Source organism: Strix aluco, chromosome 9 (genome assembly GCF_031877795.1).
Source record: "Strix aluco isolate bStrAlu1 chromosome 9, bStrAlu1.hap1, whole genome shotgun sequence".
In the NCBI taxonomy this organism is placed as follows: domain Eukaryota; kingdom Metazoa; phylum Chordata; class Aves; order Strigiformes; family Strigidae; genus Strix; species Strix aluco.
In genome coordinates, this window is record NC_133939.1 from 14,746,650 (window position 1) to 14,766,233 (window position 19,584).

General features: G+C 37.1%; 1 protein-coding gene across 2 annotated transcripts in view; it reads right to left on the minus strand.

Moving 5' to 3' along the window:
- The window catches only part of SLC9A9 (solute carrier family 9 member A9), a 211,184-nt gene that overhangs the window by 124,267 nt on the left and 67,333 nt on the right, over positions 1–19,584 (minus strand). For both annotated transcript variants that reach the window (XM_074833838.1, XM_074833839.1), the window contains exons 7-8: positions 2,696–2,834; positions 1,741–1,846 (exon numbers count right to left, since the gene is read on the minus strand). In XM_074833838.1, the coding sequence (XP_074689939.1) occupies positions 1,741–1,846; positions 2,696–2,834 (245 nt within the window). The remainder of the gene's footprint in view (positions 1–1,740; positions 1,847–2,695; positions 2,835–19,584) is intronic.

Consider the following 19,584-nt stretch of genomic DNA (forward strand, 5'->3'; position numbering starts at 1 on the left):
CAACAATTTTCTATTTTTTTCCCTTAAATTGGAACTTTACTTTGATTTCACTCTCTTTCTCTGGGTCTCCCTCTGTCCATTTAAAATTCCTTAACATGGCTACTGTAAAAATCATCTGTGGTGTTCAATAATTAAATCTTTTATTTCAGATATTTTATATATTGCAAAAGAAAAGAGAAATGAAACACTCTTCAGAGTGACTATCAGGAGACACTATGCTGTCTGTCATCACATTTGCTATGTGCAAAAAAGACATATGCCAATTATTTTTTTTTTCTGGAGATACAGTCTGTTCCTATGCCCAAGAAATGGAAATTACCTTTGGTGCAGCACCTGAGGCTCTGAAAGATATTAGGGTTTCCCTTACAAATCCACTTTCTGGGTATAATGTATAATTTATCAGTTGTGTATTTGCCGAAACATAGCATCCTTGTTCTCAGCTAGGAATGTATTTTAAAACAGTCCTTCCTTGGAAGTAGTTGGATTAGGAAATCAGTACCTCCAGTAGGAAGCAAGTGATTAACAATCATCCTTCTTTGCTTCGATTTCTATGTAGTAATCATGTCACATTTTTAAGAGCTGTTAAAACACAAAATGGACTTTTATTCCAGCTGGTATATGATTTTCTCCATGTGATGGAATACCACCCTTTTGTTCAGTTCATGTGCCCCTCTTTTTATTCAGTGGCCTGAAAATTTTGTCAGTAAGCAGGGTGCAAGATTGTATATTTAATAAGGCAAAGATGCCAGAAGATGCAGATGTTAATACCCATTTGGAAATAGTTTGATTGTGTGGCTAATATTAAAAAAGTAACATGCTGGCTTCACAGAAGTCAGTAAAAATATAACTGTTGACTTCAAAAGGCTTTGAACAATTTTGCAAACAAACCAGCATGAGCTGCATTAACATTCCATTAAGGAGCTTTCTTTTCCTGATGTTCCCTGACATTAATTAGAGCACTAGATTTCAGAGGTGACAGCATCAAGAACATTAAAACAATCAGGGTCTTACGAACTTCATTCTTTCAAATCACACTATATAATAGGTTGCTGTCTAGGTAAACTATAAGCATTTACAATTTTTGCCTGAACTTCTGTGGACTCTTTAATGCAGTCCCTAGGTATGTACTTGACTGTGACTGTACAATTTCTTTCTCAGTGTTTACAAAAAACCAATCAGATTGCACATCTTTCTACCTGACATGACTGTACCTCTCCTGTTGCAAAAGGTGTTTATGTAGTTGCACTGAACAAGATGAAATTTTTAAAAATATCCAGAGGTGGCTGCAACCCACTGACAATGTTGAGAGTGACCCTGTCCTCTGTTTAGTCGTTGACAGTTGGGAAAAAGGAGGAGGGACCAGGACATTCAGTGCAGGCAGAGGAGCACACAGTCTCTGATCATCACATGGCACTGTATATTTGCTTCCTCATACCTACTGTCATCTTTGATCCCATAGCTGGGCAGAAAATAGAGGGATTAATAGTGGGACTAATAGGGATGGGACAATGTAGGGAAGGTAGGAAAGAAAGACTGAGGATTTTAGCCTGATCTAATAGGTCTTTGGCAGAACTCTTCAATGTCTCTACATATTTGTTCTTAAAGATGAAACCATCTCCAATATAGCAACTGTCTTTTAGAAGCTTTATATATATTGTCATGCCCAAAATAAACATGCCATTTTTCCATACTAGAGATATATGCTAAAGCTGCTTTTATTCAATAAAATGCAACACTTACCTGTAAGACCAGCGGCTTCTGCTGATAAGAAGGCACTCCAGGATAGGAGGAAAAACAGACCAGTCTCCAACATAGGAAACTCACACAGCTTTGTAAATTTTGTCAAGTGCTAAAAGATTACTAAGGAAAAATAAAAACTGAACTGATTTTTAAGCTAAAATTGTCCCCAACCTGATAAAGGATGAAAGATAGAAAGCTCCCCCACCAATACTCATCTATACAAGTTGAATTCAGGAAAAACTGCACAGCTTCTAAAGTATGGCAAGGAGGAAAATCCAGCACAGGCTTTAAACAGCTGAATTCTACAAGTTGGCTATTTCAAGTACTACTGCGGTTGTTGAACTAATGCCTAACTGGTTGCATTTGATATTCTTTTCCCAGAAAAAGGGAAAAGAAAGTAAGTTTGTCTAATTTTGTGAACAAACTGGCATTTGTTTACAATTGCATCAGTGCAAGAAAGATGGAAATCGCTGCCCTTTCTACAACAGCATTTTACATGAAGAACTGTGAAACACAATAAAAAATGTAGGGCAACAGATACGCCTTTTATTTCTAGTTTAGATAAACTGACTGACTTTATTTGTAGTCTAGTGTTTGCCTTGTATTTTTGTATAATTGCTGCTAGTCTGTAGTTCATAAATAAGTTGCTGTAGTACATAAATCCATGTTTTAACCTCAAAATACTTCAGAACACTTTACTATTTATAAATTATTACATTTTTAGGAAAATAAAGACCAGAGTCTTGCCTAATGTTAAAAATAAATTTGCATATTAAGGTCTTTGTGGCTTCTGACAAGTGAAATTTCCTATCCATTTATGATTTATCTGTTTTCAAAGACTTGAATCAACAGTGAGAAAGTCCAAGCTAAAACTAAAGATGGTCAGTCTGGGATACCATATATTTTTTCCAACATATATAGATTTTTCTCTCTGAAAACAAACCATGAAGGATATTAAAGCTGTGACAACAGCATAAGAGGATCCCATGGCAAATGATCCAGCAAAGATCCCCAGGAAATTTCCCACTGACTGGAAGAAAGCAGCAGCATCAAATGCATTAGGATTCTCCTTAGGACTGTAAATGGATATAGAGCTGAAAAGAAAAGAAAGGGATGGGGGAGAGGGAGAGAAAAAGGAATAATGAATTCAATCACATTGTTATGATTTTGGAATCAATAATTGAAAATGGACATTTTTAGGGAATCAAAATGCAAAACAAGGCTTCTCTGGGCTAATAGCAGATGGGAGAGCTAAGCAGATGGAGACAGTGGGTAATGGTTTATTTTCAAGGTATCACACTGGAAATCAATAGTCTACTGCCAGTCAGTAAACATTTTTGTACTGGAAGTGCCATAAAGAATATTGTTTCCAGGCCAACTGAACATTAAAAGGTGGTAGGTGTATAAGAAAACTGCAGGGAAGATAGATAACTTTGAATTATTTATTGCTCATATGTCTTCAGAGCAGTTATATATTCACAAATATTCTTGATAAAAAGTGCAGCTTTATGGCTGAGGCTCAAATGGGTGACACAAATCACAGAAGGTACCAAATTTGCAGCAGCAATCTTGTCATAAACCACCCAGTAGTTCCCTTCTTGGTGTAACCCTACATAAATAAAGCTGAAATGGTATATTGAGAGTTCAACAATAGGAAACCTTGTGGACGGAATGAATGTTGTCCCACAGAAAAAAAACTGCTGCAGTTGTCAAAGGTCATCTCCTGTATCCCACCCCTGCGTACAGCCACCGAGAGTATTTTTGAATGGGAAATGATGCCACCAAAGAGAAGGCCATGCACTAAAGTATTTTTGAGAGTTTCAGGGTTGATATTTGCCACTAGTCAGTTATTGCCTAGGACATTAGTAACCAAGTATGTATGCCTTTTTCCTTGTTGAAACAAAAAATTTAACAGATACAAAATGGTTGTAAGCCTCCCGAACTAAGCAACATTTTAGATCTTTGTGGTTCTGTTACTTTCAGTACTGTATGTCTTTTACGTTCATTGTCAAAGAAGATGTATTGAGCTTGGCATTGGATTCCAGAAAAAAACTTGGATTGCTGGAAAAGATTGGTATTTTAAGCATTAAAAAATCAGAATTTTTAATATGTTTGAATATTTTAAGCTCTTGCATATTAAGAAAGTGATCCCTGCAGTCTGATGTCTTCCATCTGGAGATGAGGCTTAGAGATGAAGCTCTGTATGGAGGATTTTCTAAACAGTTGCATTCATTTAGGGATCTCCAAATAACATGAAGACATGTGAAAACAAATCTCATGCTTTCAGTCTGTAGAAAAGGCACAAGGATTCTAAAGGCATATGGTGGAGCACCACTAAATACGAGTAGTGAATACTTATCCACTACAACAGAAATTACTAAACACCAAAATCTGATATCTCTAGTAGCGCCGATTAGCACCACTACAAAACTAGTGACATGATTTGTAGTGGAAAGTGCTATTAATAGAAGTACACAAAATACTGTTCCCAGAGGAAAGGATATCTAAATTTTCAGTCCTCTTTCAACCGTGACTCTTAGACCAGGGGTCAGTTATAATTCTTTTCTTCTCTTGCCTTCAGATGATACTTGAAATGTTTGTTATCTCTGGCCTACTCAAAATTTATTATTTTAGAGCCCATATGAAATAAAGAACTATATTAAGCCACAGATACATTCTCTAAACTGACAGAATAGTTCTATTAAAGGAAATCCTACCAGCTGTGATACTGTAGGTTTATAGTCTAATTTGCTACGTGTATTTTATATACTTAGGAAGGGCTTCAGTTTAGTTATTTAAAGTTAAAATTATTTGGTAGTGTAACTGGAGCTGTTACATCTAAAACTTTTAGGCGTTTCTTGACAGGAAAGCAGCTACTTGGTTCTCTGGTATTTGCCCCAAATAAGTATACAGAGACTGCAGCTGCCATTTTGTATTGCTTAGTGAATTATAAATCAGGAAATGACCTTTTGTGCCACTAGTGCTGCTGCAAGCATTGAGTAAAGTCAGAGAGGTCAGCCTGACTACACCCTAAAATCAAGGAAAATAGTTCTATTATATTGATGGGCTCTGCCCATGGAAGGGATGCTCAGTAATAAAAAGTAAAACAAAAAATCTTAACATGGAGTGAAAGTTTAGCAGTCAAATGTAAGCTATAGACATTAACTGACTTTTTATTAAGTGTGTTAACCTTAAGGCACGAAAAGTTGACTTCGTTAAGACTAGTTAGGGTTCCAGTTTGCCCTCCAATTTACCAACAGATTTCAGGTATGGAGAAAACTAGAAGAAAGCATCCTATTCTTAATGTGGTTATTTCAGGAACAAATATGGAGTGACTCATTCTCACTGGGAAAATTTTCTACTCAATATGCCCCCCAAACCCCATGATTTTTTAAAAGCACCATAACACAACATATGCTCATTATGCTAACTACGTGGTTTCTGGTCTAAATCTTTCTAGAACTCAGGTTTCCCTGCAGCTCAAAGACTATTTAGCTCTATTTTTCATTTTACATTATTTTGTACTACAGCTATGACTTCTTTTTCTGAATATGCTGCTTCTTCAACACTAACTTTTAACCCTTTTAAACATCTAAAATACATACCAATTTACCTGGTAATTTTTCTATATAAGCTCTATTTCAACAGAACAGGATTTTATCATGTTTATTTGGATACTTTCTGCCAAGTCAATTATTTGACCTAAATAAAAATTGCAAAATTTAACACTGGAGACAACCATAATTAAACTTCCAGTGCCTCTACTCTTCTTCCTTTTCTTCAGAGAGCAATTCAAGAAACATGCTGGCATTGACTTGCCATTTCTGCTGTCTGCTCTCTGTGCCTGATACAAAAGTTCATTAACAAGCAGTGTGTGAGAGTCTGATGCTAAATGTGAAACTGTGTTTAGTTTTTAAAGGCTTTCTAATTGTTGAACTAGTGTAAGAAAAAAATGGGTTTATTTCTGTAAATTTGTGTTAGAGGTGGATTAAACAATTCCTGAAAATAAATGCAGTAAAAAACTGTTTTCAGAGACTGATAAATGAATAGAACTAATGGCAAAGATATGCATTATCTGCCACCCATAATGAGATAGAGTGGAGGGATAGGAATAAAAGATTTTTATTGGGTCCTCACTGAATGCTTGATAGACATGTCTCACAAATACCTGCCCAAATCCCTACTGTCTGTCTGTCTGTCTATCTATCTATCTATAAGTTTGACAATCTCTGGCTCTCCTTTAGAATGGAGTTAAGAATAATACATAGCTTCCTTGCCGATTCTTATAAGGATTAGCCAGCACTTTCTATATTAGAAAACTATTGAACAGATACTTTTTTCTTTCTAGTTGTTCTGTGCTTCCTTGACCAAATAACAATGGACAAGGTCAAGTGCTTTCACAGCTTTCAAAAAGGAAATATTGGTAATTATTTAGATAATAAATCACAAGTTAGAGTGGTAGCTTTTGCTTGAAACATAATCACGGATTAAGAGTTTGTGCCAGTTGTACCATGGTGATCATTCTGCTTCTTCCCTCCCCTCATCTGTTAAAATCGTTTTAGGATGAAAGTTTAGCTTGATGAAGAATGTTTCTTTCTATGGACTTACACAGGAACATAATACTAAAGGCCTCCATGACAAGCAGAAGTGCTATTGCAGTAGAAACTGTACAGTCACGTTTCCAGTTACATCTTAATTGATTACTTTTTACATCTTCAGTTATTCTCAAGGAAAATCTCGTTTATTAAGACCCTTTTCTTCCTGTAAGTTTTCCCAGCCTGTGAATATAGCACAATGTATTTTCCTTTTAAAATACGTTGAAAGCATTTAGGATCAGAGCAAAGACTTTTCAGTAAGTCATGGAAGATTTTTGAGGAAAAATCTGTAGGTGAGGTTAAATCTTGTATCCTACCTTTTGTTCCTGTTAAGGCCTGACGTGCCTAGGGCTTGTGTGGCAGCATGAAATAAGGAGATGTTAACCAGCTGTAACTAGCAGGAACAGCACAAAGATTCTTGGTTTTGATATAAGCCAAAGTGATGCAACACATGCATCAGATGAATTTCGGATAAAGGCAATATGCTGAAGAAAATACACTCAAGCATCAGAAGGAAAATATGTGCAAACAGCAGAAAATGTAAAATAGAATGATGTAGAATCAATGATTAGAAATGACCAGTAAACAAACTGTTTTATTCCTTTCTTCCTCCTGTCGACTTGACTGATGTGAAAACAAACAGCTTATTATCTTTGGAGAGGAAGATTTCTTTCCACTTGCTAAGTCAAAGGGCTTCCCCTTGCCCAGTGGCCTCCTTCCTATTTGCTGCACTATCGTACACCATGTAATACTGCACAGAATAGGATCAGGAACAATCTAAAGAAAAAAAAAAATCATACCTGAAAATACAGGAAGGTCAGGTATTTCTTAAAATACCTTCATTGAATGAAGTGGGATCTCCCTCAGGTGATAAATAATTATATAACTACATTGTGATTTCACCAGCTGCTAATTAAGAAAAATAAAACGGGCCAGGAAAAAAACATATTCTAGAGTTCAAGGTTGTTTTTAAGAGGGAAAGAAGGTTATTTTTTCCTGACATTATACAGAAAAAGGTAGGTCACTATACTGTGTTAGAAAACTTGGAGCTTTCAGAGAAGAGGATTGAACCAAACAATTTCTGTTCCCATGCAACTTTTTAACTATGTCGTTTTCTTAAGTGTTTGAAGAAAGCCGAAAAGACTGAACTGTAATTTTCCCACAGTATGTTTGAACTAGAAGCTAGATGCGAAAGCACATGCATAGCACCAGACACTTACACCTTCTCTTGGCAAGTTTTATGTTGGCAAAGGCTTCTAGGCTTCCTCATAAAATAGCTCCTCACACAGTAATAGTAAGTAGATGAACTATAAAAATGAAAACAAATGAGGTAAGATTGGGATGTGAGCATGCTAAGCCAACAAAAGCACATACGAAGCAGAGAAGGTTTGCAGACAAATAAGGGAGAGCAAAGACACACCAGTGCAGGAAGATTTTAGGACTAGCAAAAGCAGCCAATTGTAACAGTAGTTTGAGGCAAATATATAAAGATCCTCTAGATGAAAATTTCCAACAACAAACAAACTTGCTGTATTTTTTCAGACATGTTTTAAAAAGTGATTAGTAAGCAACACAAATGCACAGAAGGTGCATTAAAAGAACATAGATGAGTCTTCTGTACATCCTTCTGTATAAAGAAACCTGTCTCCCTGGAATTTATCCCTGACAATATTTGCAAATGTTTAGAGAATTAATGCTCCAGAAACATGGATTTCACAGAAATATACATATTCAGCTTTCTATTTATATGTGTAAGAACTACAAAACCCCAAAAGTTACTAGTGGCTCAGTTACTGCTCAATGGCTAGCATTTGAACCTTCCTTTTTCTGTTTATCCAAAACTTTATTCTCCTTGGCAATATATCACATTGTGGTTTTTATTCCCCTCACAACCTGTTTTCAGCACACTGCAAGTAGTGCTATTGGGTTTAATTCTAGAAAAAAGCTCTAGCAGTTATTTTAGAAGCTATCTTCTAGCTGGGATTACACTGTTTCTTCTTCTCTGTGTCATGGCATATTTGCTTCCTCTTTTTTGTCCTTATTTTTGTTCCTTTCTAGGCTTTTCCAGACTTCCTAAACTATTATAGGACATTTTATTTTGATTACTTTAAACCAAACCAACATTTGCTGTTGTCATATATAAGGCTTTTACTGTTTATGGAAACCTTTCTCAAAATGGATTTGTTATCTGTTCCAAAGTGGCTAGCTGATGGCAGATGTCAAAGCACCGGCCATGCTGGAAAGGTAAAGCTGTCACAGACTTTATGGAAAATGTAAGTTTTCCCATTTATGAGGAAAAGCAATATCTACATGAAAACAAAAAAAGGAAATCAGTCTCTCTGCTAGATTTTCGCTTAACATAAAATATGATAGTCTAGTTCTACGGATAGACTCCAGTTCCCTTTTAGGTGACACAAAGCATTCTCAGACCTGATCTTACTGGATAGCTTACTACATTTGTCAGAAGTATTACAAAGCACCTATAGAATTTGAGTGACTCTGTCCCTTAACTTGGCCAGTCAAAAATCAGTTTAGCTGATCAGGAGTCTTTTTTGGCAGCTAAGTATTTTGGCAGATAAGTATTTTCTACACTGGTAACTATTTCAGTTTTCATCTGTGTTCAGGCCTGACACACGGCAGCAGCTTGCTGTAGTCACAGAAAATAATGAGTAGTTTGTGTTGTTCCAGGTAGACTTTCTGTAATGCCGATCTTAGTTCTCATCTACCCTCAAACATCAGGGACTGCAGACAATCTGTCATTCTCCCTTCTCCTCCTTTGTCTCCCTAGCCCTTACCCTTAATCCTGCTCTAGCTCCTTAGGGAGCCTTGGAAACCATCTCTTTATCATGGTGATCCCATTCTTGCCCTGAAAATTCTACCACCTTTGCCTTAAAAGGACCTGGTAGCTCACTCACCTCGATGGGGTTGAACCCAGTATCCCAGTACCCAGGAAAAACCTCTGCAAGTCCCTCCTGACAGAGGTGCTGGGAACACCCCTCCTTCTGATCCTGGTCAGAACTTGGTCACTACAGACCTGTAGTCACTACAGACACATAGAAGGGAGATGTGAGATGATAGTTTTGACAATAAGTAATGACCTAGTAGGCCTGCAGGCTGAGCAATTTCAAGTCTGAAGTCACATCTGATCTGGTGTGGAGCTTCTCTACCTCTGCATCTGAGAAATGCTAAGTGCTGTCCTAATGTATCTGTACAAGCGTCTTAACTTCTCATTACCTTGTTCTAAGCAATTTTATCTTTGACAGAAAGAAATCCTGATGAACATCAACCTGGACTTAAAATTCTTTGTAAAAGAAAGCCAAGACTTTAATAGTAAATTATGTTTGCATTTATCTGGGGCTTCGTATAGGAATGTTTCATTCTTAAATGACTGCTATTGCATCTAAATGTCTAATTTTCATAAATCTATTTGAAAATATCACAGTAATTTTCCAGTGACAAATCTTTTCCAAAAAGCCTGTCCCATATCTTTGAGAGGAATGAAGCACATCAGCAGAAAACAGATGGCTGATAGTGGGTCGTCTGTGACAGCATGTGCTGCGTTCTGTGTTATGCTATTACCAGTGTCTGACTGTCCTTACTTATGAGCTGATCATATCAAAAGGCACATAACTTGCAGATTTCTGTGTCTGCAACTATGATCTTTTCTCATTTGGATACCAGAAGTATAATCCAACTCAGTGTTTAATTTCCATTCTTTTCAAATGTTGCATAAAGGGAAATGGCCTGTGTCTCTAGAGCAGCTTGATATCTGCCCTCCTAGTTAGGGAACTCTTAGTGGCTTCATCAACTGTGAAGATACAAATAGTGCAAAGAAAGTAGAAACAAAAATTAGGCCACCAAGGAACAGATATATATATATATGTAAATTATTATTGTATTAATATGATGAGCTGGATTTCTCCTCTGCTTTGCACCTCTCTGTAATCACGTATGCCTACGCAAAAGAGAAATTATAAATTAGAACAGTACTGTAAAAAAAATGCAGTTTTTCTGCATAGTAAACATCACTGTAAAAGTTAAAACCCAGTGATGTATCAAACCACCAACCCTCTGAGTTAACAAGAAAAAATGAATGAGGAAAAAATTCTCCAATCAGTATCTGGAGGAAAAAAGAAATACATTCCTTTATGTTTTTTGAACCAAATCTGCTGTGTGATGCTAATTAAACAACCCAGGCAGAACATACCGAATGAATAATGGTACCTCATACTTTGTGAAAGCACCTTTAGGCACCCAAGAAATGCAGTAATCCCCAAGATACATTTCAGGTAAAACTGTTTCCTGAACAAAAAGAAAATGGTAAAAACCAAAAAGAGAACCTAAAATTTAACCACATATATTGTGCCGTTAAGGGAATTAGATGTGCCGTATGCGTTAACACTAACATTTGCTTATGATCCTGAACTATCTTTTTTTCCTCCCAAACCCGGATACCAGAGTTGAGAGCTCACTCCCAGCTCTCACACTTCTAGACCCAACCATCCAAACTTGTAAAATGATCCTAATGATCTCTATTTCTTTAATAGTGTGCAGCACTTACTTCATATATAGCTAGATCTTTGTCTCATATCATCTTTACATTAGATTACTTCATAATAGCATTGTTTGCTTTGTATTACCCTTCAATTTCTTGTCTGTGAGCCTCCAAAGTTACTCAGAGCAGAGTTGATAAATATTTATTAGAAACATTTACACAACCTTCCATTTATGTGACAGTTCTTACCATTAGTCCAGGGTGATGAGACCCTGGAATATGGATTTTCAGTGAAAATAATATCTCTCTTTTGAAAGACAAAAATTGAATTAATGTGTAATTGCAAGTGTTCTATTAGCATAGGGAAAAGAGTTTAATGTGCTCTCGGAGGCCTAATTCCATCCACAGCTCAGGTTTATTTGTATAAAAGTGGCAAAATGTGATACTATGGGACATAATTTACTCTACACACATGGAGCACAAAGAATAAAACATCAGAGTACAGAAACAAGCCGCTAACTGATGTGTCCATAAGAGGTAGGGAAGGTGATTACTGGAAGGATGGGTGGTCTTAATTAAACCCCCCTTTCATACTGAAATTGTTGGGATAAGTCCAGAATGAGATAATGAAGCCTTTTAACTATCCTTGTCTTTTACAGTGACTGCACTGTTGCAAATAAATGTGACATTTATCTATGTCAATTGAATTCTACCTCCCTGTTGATAAAATGATGTAGCCTGATGGTTGCCTGCACCGGGCGATACATGTTAGAATGCCGCAGCAGATTACCCCTAAATGACTATGATTTACTGTCATTCTGCTTGAGCACTCTAGATGAGAAACTGCTTCAAACTACTGTTACAATGATCAGTATTTGAAGTAACTCCACTGATTCAATGTAACTGGTGTTACAAAAAAAGTAGTATATGACCCAACCACTTTAAGGAACATTTCAAGGAGCTTGGTTAGCCATGAAAAATCCTTTGCCCTTATGGGCAACTAGTAGAGATTAAGCTGGAACAGTTTGCACTAAACCTTCATTGAGTCATAATTTTTGTAGAATCACAGAGCCCATTATTTTGCTCAGGAGAAGCTCAAGACTGAAATAACAGAAAATTATGTATATTTTATGCCAGGCAGTACTCCCTTCATTTAGGGTTTGACTCATCATCATAATGTTGTAGCAGAACTCACTATACATGTCTGCAGTGTGAAATACCAAGGGATGAATAGTAGCCTTCCATTTGTAATAATAGTTAGTCCTTATCCTTCACAAATGCATAGCTCTACTCACATCACCCTCCTCTAGGGCTTAAATCAACTTCTCCCTGTGAGTTAGATGGTTAAATAGTACTACAGTACACTATAATCATCTCTGAAATCCCCTTGAGTGAATCTGAATGAAGGGCTGGAGGAGCAATACCAGATTGTTTAGCTGATCAATGAAGGAACAGATATGGCAAGTTCTTATTTAATATTCAAAGAGCTTTTCTCTTCTGTGGCTTCTGCTTCTGAAGATCCTGAGACTGATGTGTTCAAGGGTGGTGTGCCCAATTTCTCTTCACAGACAGCATTCCAAATTCACAGGAGGCCTGTCTGTAGACAGCTCAACACGCCCAGAGACAGCATGAGGAAGCTCTAAGTGCCCAGTCTTCCTCATCTTGAGGAAAACAAATAGCCTGTTCTTTCACTGCTTCTTTCCTCTTCATCAGTAAAACAGGAAAGAACCCCATTCTTATGACTGGTCTGCCAAGCCTCAACTGTTCCCTGTAACTGCCTTGCTTTAAGTGTAACAGAGGATGTAAAGCTTACCTATGAATGTCAAAGAGGAAGGACAGAACTGAGAGCATGCTACTGTGATATGCTACAAAGAATTCAAAGCATTAAGTGAGGAAGCAGGAGAAACTGAAAGGAGACTATATCTTTGTAATTTCTACCAGATCTCAGGCTCTAAAAATATAATCTATGAACCACATGCTTTCATAGATTTTTCTAAGGCACAACAGAAGTAGTTTTGGTTTTTCTTCTGTATTTCCTCTGTTACCTCCCCGAAATAAACTGTCCATGACACAAAAGTAATTTAATGAAGCTGGACTAAATGATACTCTTTTTTCAGAACAAACCTAGAGCTTAGGAAGTAGTCAGTGAAGTATGGGTACTCTTTGTCTGTTAAGAGATCTGTAAGCTACTGCTTGTGTTTAAAATATATCTTAGATTGAGCTAAGTCTGCTGTTAGAGGATGTAGGTAGTTGCTGGAGTGGATGGATAGTCGATTATTGATGCTAAAGTGCTGTGCCAAATTTCTGGCCTATCAACAGCCTCAAGCTTTTTCACTTCCAGAATGTTTTATGTAAGAGATTGAAGTGCTAAGGCTTGGACACCAGGCCCAAGTCAGAGTTGACCTATAGATGAATCCTGTATATTTTATAACTGATAACCATTGTGCTAGTAGGTATTGTACTAAGTTATAACAACCCCCTTATGCTGATGTAAAAAGTGCTAAAGTGTTGAAGTACTGAAGCCTGATCAACAGGCCCAGAGCTGAAGCTGCTAACTTAGTATGTAATCGTTAACAAAGTATGTAAGCTCACTAGTGAAAGATGCAGCTTAGACAGAATATAATCAGTAGTGAGGATGAAATGCTGAGAGAATGTATCCAACTTCCCTTGTTTAGTCTTGTTCAAGGCCAAGGACCCAAGTGTTCGGCCTTGTTAAGAAACTCCCTCGGTCTCCCCGCCGAGCCCTGGCCAGGCTTTGGGTGGAATCCAACACGAGAATGAAACCAGAAATTTTCTACTCAAAACAAAGGTGCCAGTTATTCTGGCTTGCCGATCTCTAGTATATAAGGCTGGACCTGCTTGCAGTGACTTTGGATGCCTCACCTACGGATGGAGGCACCGCGTAGGACTTCCCACTTGCAGGGAAAGGCTCTCCAAATCCTCGCTGCAACGGGGGCTCCCCAGGGACTGCAGATCTGGATGATGGTGACATATGCAAGTGGTGATGTATCTTTCTTAATCACTATGCTCTCTCTCATGTAGTAATGATTTGATGCATTACTCTGTATTTTCCTATTTGTTGCTTTAGGTGCATTATTCTGCCTTTTTTAGTGCATGTTTTCTGTATTACTGTTACATTGTTTAGTTATCACTAGTAAAATACGCCTACTCTTTTCACTCTGGTGTCCGAGTTTAATTGGTATCCTTAATCAGCAAAACAGAGATTAAGAAAGGAGTCCCCAGTCTCTTTTCACACAGTAACTTTAGAAACTTGTGAACACAGCAGTACACTGAGGGGCCTGATGCTGAATGCAACTGATGAAGATAAACTACATTAAATCCCATAAAAATTAGAGTGAAAGGAGTCTGAAAGTCTATCTAAAGTTTTTCCTATTTCAATGTTCTCCCTCACTCCTGCCTAAGACTGCCTAATGTGTAATAAATAGAAAGAAATGTGATCCTTGCTATGTGTCCACAACATGGTATGTGGTCCATGCACAGTCTGTGCTTGCAAAACACATTTTATTATAGTCAGAGGGGTTTAAATAGGAAAACAGTTTTACATTTCATGTATTTTACATTTCATACACCTAGAGTACAGTTTGTTGATCTTCTACTCAGATTCTTGTGAAGATTTAAAAAAAAAAAAAAAATTAATGCTCTGAGAAATATTGGAAACATGCAAACAAAATGGGCCACATGGTTTCTAATGTACCTAGACCTTACGTTGGATGACCCTACCTCCATCCTGACTTGGACAGCATTGTTGACCTTGAGGCCAGTGCAAAACTTACCTCTTTAGCCACATTATAATAGGGAAAATAGTACACTATTTTCTAAGGTAACATAATGTGTTGCAAGTGATATGAAACGAAATCTTAAGGGAAGGATTGTTCGTTTTGAACTGTAGCATTGCAAACTGCCTGTGAATTCTGCCTTTGCATTAGACATTAGAACTTTTCAAGGATGGGTCACTTTTTTCTCCTAGTGAAGACACACTCAGTGTACTCACTTTGCTGTCTCTGTGCTTCAGTTGAGAACATAGCTAGTATGGGAATGAGATTTTCAAATCTCAGTACCCCTATCAGTTTTTTTCATGTGCCCACCAAACAGATGATAATTTTTGCCTCATGCTAATCTGGATTTGAGATGAGCCAGTAATCTAAAGAAGAAAATCTTTTTAATCTCCTGAGCTGTTCAATCCCACCTACTCTTCATTACTGAAAATATTTTCTATATTTTTCTTCTGAACAATGGAAAGGCTAGAGAAAAATGACTGGCATTGTCTGAATGAAATACTATACTGATAACAGAGCTTCTCTCACAAATATTAGTTCCACTTCTATTGCTTTATAATAAATGGTTGCAGCTGTTGCCATGGCAATTTTCATTTTTAAAAATGTATCCAAGTGAAGACAAGAAATGCAGCTGTTATCATGAGAAAGTCTAAAATAAATCCAGATGTGAATTGTACACTTTAGTGTTGGCAGTAATAATGTCAGAAACAAAACATGTTACGTGTTTTGTCTTGATGTACTGGAGCTGAGGATGGGCATTGAAGGATATTTTCATTTGCAGGTCTCTGTTCCTGATCCAAATATAGCAAATGAGCAGAATGAAATTTCACCTTGGGGAAAGGCACTTCACTTGCTAGAAAAGCTGGTCAGCCTTGCATAGAGAATGGCAGTAATATTCCTGTAGGAGCAATGTAGGCCTGAAGCTCTCCTCATTTATGTTTCTGATAATACACTAACATTTTGGTTTTTACAGCTTATAAAAAGAAAAATCCAGGCCATGGTAGAAATTTTAAAATTGCAATCTTACCTATTGCTTGTTGCCTTATCACTTTGTAGCCTGAAGTTCTTTAAAATCGCTGCTATACCTTTAACGTTAGACCCAGAACATTAAAACAAAATTACTGGGCAGTGCTCTACAAAGAAGGTGTAATTCAGCAAGTCCCAACACATGTACTAATAGTCGTCTGCTGGAAAAATGCATTGTGTTGGGAAGGTACAGTCTGTTTAAGTCACTTTAGAGAAAAAAAACTATTGAAAGAGAGAATTTCTGAGAAGGTAATAGAGGAATATCTCTGGACTTACTTCAAAGTGAGAAAATGAGTTTGGAGTTATATCTCTAGAAAATGCTGACTGAAAAGCAATTGCCCGAAGCATGAACAACAGAGGTGTTTAGAGGCAGACTGTGTAGTCTGACAGAGTATGGGACCTGGGCGGGGTGGTAGATGGGTTGAACGGTGGCTTTGCACCCATCTTGTACCTTTTCTTCTTGCCTAGGAGCTGCAAAAGACTATGGCTGAAGCCATTCTAAACTGTAGCTGGCTATCTGCAGCCTCAGTGGTTCAATTCAGCAGCCTGGGACTGCTGAAAACAACAGAGTTGTAGCTCCTGAACCTTGTGGAAATTGTTTTGCTCAAGTGTTGAGTTAGTGGTGATTGTGACACCTGCAAATACCCTTTACTCTGGAGGATTACTCAACTTCACTCAGTAAAACAAAACAAAGAGGAGGAACCACCAGTTAGGCAGTGAAGTTGCCATGGATAGAATATCAGTCCCAAACTCTAAGGCAATCACAGTGGTAAAAATTCTTTTTATCCTTAAAGATTATAGCAAGAAGATCTAAATACTAGAACACTCACGTTCCATATTTCTGTCTTCTGTCGTCAGGAATATTTTTCTCAAAACTCAGTACAGTCTTTATTTCCCTATCCCTGGTACAGGAGTTTCAAATGACAAGCCAACTTTAAGAAGTACTACATAAACACATGCTACTCTTGAAGAACAATCGAAAAGCTAATTGGAATCTTGAAAATAATCTGCATAATAAAATCCTAAAAACCTCACACAGTTTCCTAAATATACTGCAAATCACTTAATCAAAGAGACCTTATACAAAATGTATTGATGGGAGTTCTTGCTTTGATAAGAATTCATTATTCATAAGTACATATGCTAAGGTTATTGGACAAAGAACTGGCAGCTGGTTGTGAACTATTCCTCAGTGGTAAGATTAAAAGAGTTAAGGAAGATCTTCCTTTGTTTAAAATTAAGGTATTTGCTATTACCTGTGGCCTAGATTCAATGCACTGTGGAAAATCTCACAGAAATGACAGGCAGCCAAACAGACAATTTTTCCTTCTGGATTTGTGAAGACTTCATTGATTCATGGATAAACATTTAGTATAATGCACTAATTTCCACCACTTGGTTTTAAAATGGATACTTTCCCTAGATAGGCAGTTCCATGAGGCTTAAACACAGCTATTAATAAAATGAAAATAATTCTGACTAGCTTCATTACCCTCATAATTACTAGAATGAAGGAGTCTTGCCTCACAAGCTTTTGCATTCACCTCACTCTAACAATGCATAATGAAAACACTCTCCTAGCTATGGGCTAAGTCCTGCTAAATCTAGAAATAGAACGTAAAACTATGAACATCCTAAAATGATGGTTTAGAAATACCTTTAACATTACTCTGTAGGAACGAAAATACTGTAATAAAGAGATACAGTGTTAAATGGTACAGGAGGCTGAAATATTTTCTTCAGGAATATTTTAATCTAGCTATAACCCTTTCTCAGTGTGTCTGAGGCAAAGAACAACAGGCTGTTAGGCACTCTATTATTCTCATCTCTCACTATCATTTCTGGCTGTGCTTGCTACAGATCAGTAGAAAGGAAGAACTGTTTGATTTCTTTTAAGTGAGTATAAATATGCAATGAATGGGGATACAAAACGAAAATGCTGTATGTTTTAAAATTATTTCACTTTTGTGAGATTTTGTAATGGAGAAATCACTAAGGGAAAATTATGAACATCGGATTATTCAGTATATTGTTGGGATTTTAATCGTATTTAAACCTTCATTTTCAACATCAAAATTCTAATGTCACTAGGTCTCCCCAGAAAGGTACTGAAATTTCATTTATGAATCCAAATAACATACACATATGCATATTAAATTCAGAATATGTAGATCATTATAATTAGCAATTAGTTAGCGAACATCAAAGTACCAAGCACATTAAGAGGAAACTGATAACAAGACTGGATTTTTTTTTTTGGTACAATGGTCTTTACAGGAAATGTTCATAAGTCCCATTTCCCTAAATGCATAGCAATGAACAAGCTTTGCCACACTGTCTTCTCTCAGAGCGACTCACACAACTGCTGCCCTGGGTGTTTCCTGTCCTTCAGACTAACTCATACCTGCAGCATGCCAGGCAGTGCCCTGATTTTATTTGGGTGTTGTTTTTTCATGGTTTTTGATTTTGCCAAAATGACACCATTTGGACTACATTTCCATGTTGCATTTGCACTTTTTGTGAAGACCTTTTTTTTTTTTTTTTTTTTAAATCTAGCCATTTTGCAGGACCAGTATAGAGAGAATACATTTTTGCCTCTCCTGGACAGAAACCTTACAACCACATAATTATAAAGCTTTCTCACTGTACGCTTTGAAATTCAGACTTGTCACTTCTAAGGGGAGGAAAGAGGAAAGTACCCATCTGTTACTCATGTGTCTTTCACCCTCGTGAAAATGTGCCAAAGTCAAGCAATTTTTTAAGGTTTCCGAAATGTTTAGTTCATAAATCTCAGCAGAGATCTGATAAACTTCATCAGCTAAAAATCTTTTAAGATATCATTTGTATTAGGCACGTGCCATCTAAAACTTAAATATGAAATTTTTCCTGCAATTGCAGCTCCCCAAGCTCTGCTATATAGTTTCACCATCTTTTGGAACCAACCAGCAGCATCGCTCTCTTGTCCTCATTATCTCCTCTGTTGGTCACAATGTGATAAGGAGGGGTGTGTATCAGAAATAAAGACAGGGTACCTGTTGGCTTTAGGGAATGAAGGAGATTGGATTAAGAGTTTACAGTCCTAGTTTATCTTTAGAAATAATTTCTTTCCATCTCAGATGGGAGAAAAAAGGACTGGGGACTGAAACAGAAGTGATGGAGTAGGCCATGCAATTTAGGGGAATGTGTAGAGCAAGATAGAGATGGCGACCCTTGTCTATTGAAAAGATAATAGAGAAGGAGTAAGATTGAGATCAAAACAAAAGCAGGTGGAAACAATGAGAGTGGAGCTCTACAACCATTGGCATAAATTATAAGAATAGAAATTAGCTGAGTCTCACCGTTTAAGTAGCTATGAGATGTAGTAGCTAAAGGTATGCAGTCTCTCCTCCTGCTGTGCCTGGCACTCAAGGAAGGCAGCTGCATGTTACTGTTATCAATTATTCTCTTTGCTCAAGTGACAAAAGTATATTCTGAAAACATTAAAGTTGCTAATCCAAAAGGTAAAACATGCTCACTGAGATAACGTCTTGGGTATGGAGAGAGAGAGGTTTCTGTGATGAAAAAATAAACCTAAAATTACATTTGATTAAAAAGTTTACAGAAGGTGACTCTCAGCTCCTCTTCTGTAAGACATGAAAATCTTGGGGCATTATGTAACTTCTGAGTACTTGATAACCTTTGCATTATTTTGATGTGCTTTATGGATGATTCCCCATGCACACATAAGTATATATGTACACCATGTGCACGCACAAAAGAATTTCATGTAGAGGTATGTCAGTTCACTCTAACAGACTCAGTAGCTTAAGGATTTGAGTCTTAAAAGATCAAGGCTTGCAGGGGGAACCAGTTTACCTGATGTTGCTGTTAGTAAAAAGAAAAGGACTTAGAGCAGGTTAGAATGATGAAATTCAAATTAAATTGTATAAAG